The sequence below is a fragment of the Sturnira hondurensis genome, unplaced genomic scaffold, assembly GCF_014824575.4.
Source record: "Sturnira hondurensis isolate 20B ecotype Veracruz unplaced genomic scaffold, ASM1482457v3 Scaffold0003693, whole genome shotgun sequence".
NCBI classification, from domain to species: Eukaryota; Metazoa; Chordata; class Mammalia; order Chiroptera; family Phyllostomidae; genus Sturnira; species Sturnira hondurensis.
The window spans coordinates 7,431,989-7,437,877 of NW_028076324.1; the positions used below are offsets into that span (position 1 = coordinate 7,431,989).

General features: G+C 51.3%; 1 protein-coding gene across 2 annotated transcripts; it reads right to left on the bottom strand.

The window, feature by feature from the left end:
* Positions 1-1,764, bottom strand: RPS15 (ribosomal protein S15). 2 transcript variants are annotated; one of them, XM_037042365.1, is made up of 4 exons: positions 1,692-1,764; positions 1,212-1,297; positions 218-452; positions 1-139 (listed from the first exon to the last, which is right to left on the bottom strand). In XM_037042365.1, the coding sequence occupies exons 1-4, from the start codon at positions 1,692-1,694 to the stop codon at positions 26-28; spliced, it is 438 nt and encodes a 145-aa protein (XP_036898260.1). In that variant the 5' UTR covers positions 1,695-1,764; the 3' UTR covers positions 1-25. The 2 variants fall into 2 exon arrangements, with proteins under 2 accessions (XP_036898260.1, XP_036898261.1); XM_037042366.1 differs by lacking the exon at positions 1,692-1,764 and adding an exon at positions 1,440-1,458.
* Positions 1,765-5,889: the final 4,125 nt, after the last annotated feature.

Genomic DNA, 5,889 nt, shown 5'->3' on the forward strand with positions numbered 1-5,889 from the left:
CTAAGTCAGTCTGTGCTTTTATTGGCTACTTGAGAGGGATGAAGCGGGAAGAGTGGGTGGCCCCAATGCCGGGCCGGCCATGCTTCACTGGCTTATAGGTGATGGAGAACTCGCCCAGATAGTGGCCAATCATCTCCGGCTGTGGGAAGCGAAGAATGGACCAGTGTTAGGTGACCGTGGGTGGAAAGGCACACACCCACCCAGCCTGACTACACACCTTGATTTCCACCTGGTTGAAGGTCTTCCCATTGTACACTCCCACCATGCTGCCCACCATCTCTGGCAGGATAATCATGTCCCGCAGGTGTGTCTTCACTACTTCAGGCTTCTCCATGGGGGGCGCTTCCTTCTTGGCCTTGCGCAGGCGCTTTAGCAGTGAGTGCTGCTTCCTCCGCAGGCCGCGGTTCAGACGCCGCCGCTGCCTGGCACTGTAGAGCTGCATCAGCTGCTCACTAGGTGGGAGAGGGCAGGCAGCATGGGTGGTCTAAGCCCTGAGAGAAACCAATACCCTTCACCCACTAACAATGCTGTTCCCCGTAGTCCCCCAAAGCAACGTTCTCGGCCCAAATATTCAAGAGGAACTCTGCAAATCCCACAACCTTCACATCACTGTCTAGAAACCGAGGCAGAAGTACAGGCAGCTCAGATGAGGTGGCACAGCAGGAACCCCGTGGGCAAAAGGATGATGTGCTCCTAAAGGCCTCAAGAATCCAGGAGAAGGGCCAAGTCTAAAAAGCCCTCAGCCTGCTCTGTTTCCAGGAAACTGGGTCCTCCACGCCTACACTCAGGTACACCTTCAGCAGACAAGGGGTCCCTGGCTGTCAGCAAGCCTTCCCCCCTCATCTGGAGGCCCAGACCCGTACCCACCCTGCCCCTGGAGGCAGAGTTTTAAGAAATACAAGTCAGACCACCACTACCCCACCTAGAAGCTTCCAGCTTTGACCAAATCTTAAACCGGGAGCCACAAACTGCCCAAGTGCCAAGCCCTGGCCCGCTGCCTGACCCTACAAGACTCGTGAGGTACAGACATTTGCGCTTTCAAGCAGATGGGAAGATGTCAAACAAGACACGTTAACTTTAAATTACTGTCAAACCGCAGCCCATCCGTCCACCCTCGGGCTAAGGCCGCGTGGGCACGTCTGGCCGTAGTCCCCAGTCCCCCGGCGGTCCCCTTCCGCCTCCACCCCTTCCTTGGTCCGGCAAGCCCTTACTAGGACATGTCAAGTAGTTGATCGAGATCCACGCCGCGGTAGGTGAACTTCCGGAAGGTCCGCTTCTTCTTCTGCTCCACTTCCGCCTGTGTGGGCCCAGGTCCAGTGGTAAGCCCGAGCCCGAGACCCACCTCCCACCTCTACGGCCACAGCGAGGACACCAGGCCCAAGGGTCCCGCCAGAAAACACGCGGCGCCCCCGGCAGACGAGTCCGTGGGGACACATAACCATGGGCTCGCACCAGGGCGGCACACGCGGCTACGGGGCCTCGGCTGCGAAAGAGAACTCGTAGGACTGCACGACCCGCCCCGGGTCGTCGCGACACCCACCAGGCCCGCCCGGCGACCCTACATCCGGCGGCCCCGGCAGCCTGGAGGAGACTATCGGAGTTGCGCGAGCTGACCCGGACCCCGAAGGAGAGGCCTGAGCCAGGATGGTGCCAGATAAGTTCCCACAGACCCGCAGAGCCTCAACTCTTACCATCTTGTTCGTTTTTCGGAAAGGACCACCCACTCTGCGTCTGCGCAATTATCGCGAGATCGCCCCGGTGCCCCGCCCCCTCGGGCGAGCGTGCGCGTGCGCGTGCGCATGCGCTCCGGCTTTTCGCGGGGAGGGCGCGCGCCCTCTGTTGTCCGGAGGGTAGAGCTCACTCTGCGAGGACAAATGCGGCAGGCAAGAGGCCTTTGCTTTTGCTGAGATTGGACGCCAATCCCCAGGGTGAGGCCGGGTGCCTGGAGTTTAGGGCCCTTTTCTAAATGTCACTGCCCCTTTCGAATATCATGTTCATGATATTTATTAATGTGATTTTTATGAATGGAACCCAACCTAACAAGTGTTTATGGAGCACCTACTGTTGGCAGTCGGCGCTGTCTAGTTCGGGTCCAGCGTTCCCTGATAGAGCTGCTGTTGGAGTGAGAGGCAGTCCCCGTAAGGAACTCTGATGTAGTTATCAGAGCCAGGAAGGGTAGGACACTGGCTTCTAACAGTCAGAAAAAGGCATCGGCATCCCTGATAAGAACCAGCCAGCCTTGAACTGACAAAATTATTTAAGTAACAACTATATAACAATGGACTGCTAGATCTGTAACATAAGTTGATGTAATAAGTATAACAGTAACAGCAAAAAAAGGAACAAGGCACTAAGCTATATAGGAGTACTGTTTCTATACTCACTGGAATTAAGTTAGTGCACATCTGAAGGTGATTCTAGTATATTAAGATGCATATGGACCCTGGCTGGTGTGGCTCAAGGAATTGAGTGCCAGCATGCCAACCGAAAAGTTACTGGTTCCGTTCCCAGTCAGGGTACATGCCTGAGTTGTCGGCCAGGTCCCCGTGATGGGGGTGTGTGAGAAGCAATTGATCAATGCATCTCTCACACATTGATGTTTCTGTCCCTCTTTCTCCTTTCCATATGTATATGGTACCAAAGGACCAAGCAATCTCACTTCTGTGTGTGTACCCCAAACAATTGAAAGCAGTTACTCGACCAGATCTGCACACCCATGTTTAGAGCACCATAATTCACAACGGTTAAGAAGTGGAAACAACCCAAATGTCTATCAACGGATGAATGTAAGCAAAATGTGGTGCATCCACACACTGGAATACACTATTCGGCCTTAAAAAGAAAGGACACTCTGACACTACATGGATGAACCTTGAAGACACACTCAGTGACAAACAAATACTGTGTGGTTCCACTCATAGGAGGCCCCTAGAGGAGTCAAATTCATAGAGACAGAAAGCAGAATAGGAGCCAGGGCTGAGGAAAAGGGGTGAGAAGTTAGTGTTTAATGGGGACAGAGTTTCAGTTTGAGAAAGTCCTGGAGATAGATGATAGGAATGATTGCACAACAATGTGAATGTACTTAATGGCATGGAGCTGTGCACTGAAAAATGGTTACACATAGCAAATTTACGTGTATTTTGCTACAGTAAAAAACCAGCCCTGGCCGGTAGCTCAGTTGGTTAGAGAATCAACCCGATACACCAAGGTCTTGGGTTCAATCCCTAGTCAGGCACAAACATGAAATGAGAATCAACCAGCCGTTACCGGTGTGGCTCAGTTGGTTGAGCGTTAGCCTCCAAAGCAAAATATCATTGGTTTGATTCTTGGTCAGGGCACATACATAGGTTGTGGGTTTGGTCCCCAGTCAGGGTGAGTACAGGAGGCAACTGATCAGTGTTCCTGTACCATACTGATGGTGCTCTCTCTTTCTCCCTTCCCTACCACTCCCCTCTTAAAATAAAAGAAAGAATGCATAAATGAGTGATGAGTGGAACAATTTACAAAAAAAGAATATACTTAAAAATCCAACTGAACACGTATATAGTAAGCTCTTAGAGAATCCTCTAAGAAAATCACCCCCAAAATGCAACTTATAAAGTCATTAAAGAGAATAAAATGCTATACTAGAAAGTGGTCAACTGTAAAAGAAAGAACTAAGAGAGGCATTAAAGACAAAAAACCCCTATGACATAGAAAACAAAGTGAAATGGCAGAGCACAGCCCAAGCTGTGAATTCACATTAATGTGAATTCATCGAGGAGGCAACCAGCCCTGCTGGGAGGGCACTTTCCTGGAAGAGGGAGAGCGTGTGCAAAGGTCCTGGGGTAGGGATGACCTGGGTGCTCTTAAAGCAAGAGAAATAAGTGTCACCGATTGAGTCCTCAGTTCCCTCCTAGCCTCCAGTCCAGCTTGTTGGCTAGGGTTTGGCTGACACCAGTGACTGTGGGGAGCTAGGTAGGCCTGGAGGAAGGGAAGTTCAGAATCTCCTCAACCATTTTCACAATCCTAGGGAAAGAGCCAATTAAATTCCACTCAAAGGAGGGGCTACCCTCTCTGTCCCTAAGGGAGTCGAAGGATGGTTCTTTAGGATGTGAAGGGTGTGATACAGGCTACTGAGAGTCCCAGCTGTCTGAAAATCTGTTTGCATGATGCCCTTTGCCAGGGACCTTAATTTTGCCAATTAATTTCACTAGCAAAAGGAGCTAAGATTTAATGCTGATACCATGGTGTGATCCTGCTCCTCCCTGTATTTTCTGTAAACCTGGGTGGCAGCAGCTCCAGAAGGAACAGGGAAGGGCCATCCAGAGGCCTTCTGGAGATCATGAGGAAATTTGCCTGGGCTGAGTTCTGGGAATATGGGGGGGAGGAGGGAGGGTTATGGCTGTTGTGTTCATTAGTTTTATCTCAAGCCTGGCACACTGGAGGTACCAAGTTCATTTTGGACAAATCAGTTTATGTTTTAAAAACATTTTAATTCTTTAGAATTTTTTTTTAATTTTAGAGAAAAAGAGAACATAGGAGAGAAAGACATCGATTTGTTGTTCCACTTATTGATACAATCAATGGTTGATTTTGTATGAATCCTTACTGGGGATGGAACCCACAACCTCGCCATATCAGGATGATGCTCTAACTAACTTAGCTGCCTGGCCAGGACATGTTTTAAAATCTTGATTATGATCACTAGAACTACAAAGTAACAGCCACCAAAGGCATCCCTGTGGATTTTAACCCCTCGAGACCATGTCAGACTCCAGACCTCCAGAAATGTAAGAGAATAAATGTTTTTTAAAGATTTACTTTTAGAAAGAGAGGGAAACATCAATGTGTGGTTGCCTCTCATGCACCCTCTTCCGGGGACCTGGCCCACAACCCAGGCATGTGCCCTGCTGGAGAATCAAACAGGCAATGCTTTGGTTCGCACCCACCGAGGGCTTCACATGTTTTAAGCCATTTTGTGGTGACTGGTCACAGTGGCTATAGACACATACGCTAGAATAATTGGTCACAATTGTTTCCCAGGGGCCAGACTCCTGGGACCCAGAAGCTCATCCCTACCACTCCCACCTTATGGAGAGGCCAGGCTAGCCTCAGCCTGCGTGCAAGCTCTGACTCACCTCCCTTCTCCGGGGGGCAAATAGGGGCTTAAATGAACGTCAAGGCCCTGAACATCTGGGGTGGGGGGGGGGCAGTCAAGACAGGACTTTGCAAGCCAGACCCATGTGTGTCCAAAAGGAAGGGACAGCCCTTATGGGGTGTCAGATCCCATTCCACATTTCTGGCTCCAGGGCCCCTTCTTTCCCTTTGCCTCCTAATCCCTGACTCCTCACTTGTCTCTAGGTGGACTTGAGCCTAAAGACTGGGAGCAAACTGCCCTACTGCCTGGCCCAGTCTGCCTCTAGGCCTGTAAGTGTCCCAGCCACCATGCTTCATCCCAAAGCCCTGACTGGATGACCCAGTGCCACATCTCTAAAAATCAACAGCCTAGTTTGTGCAAAGGTGAGCAGGTTGCCCAAGGCCACAATCCAGGTGCCACTCCCACAGGGACTGGGGAGGCCTGGCCAATCAGTCCCCGGCTAGATCTGTCTGGATGCCTTTTCCTTGACACGCAGTGAGTAGCCATGAACCCTAGAGCCCAGGGCCTCTTGCACTGGCTCTACAGCTCTCACCAGGCCTCTACCTGACCACCCTAAAACCCTTATCCGCCAGAATGCCAAGACCCCCAGACCCACTGAGGCAGGGTCCAGCCCCCCCCCCCCCACACACACACACACTCAAGTAAGCCACAAGTAGCTGCAAGACCATGGAGGAGCCAGAGTAGGCACAGGTCCTTCCGTGGGCAGGGGCTCTGCCCTGGCAGGGAGGGAACAAATGACACAACGTGGG

Bases quoted from the DNA above. Each gene is read 5' to 3' on its own strand.
- RPS15 (XM_037042365.1), bottom strand. The intron at 453-1,211 runs GTAAGGGCTTGC...TCTCCCACCTAG, and splicing joins CAACTACTTGACATGTCCTA to TGAGCAGCTGATGCAGCTCT. The intron at 140-217 runs GTGTGTAGTCAG...CGCTTCCCACAG, and splicing joins TCAACCAGGTGGAAATCAAG to CCGGAGATGATTGGCCACTA.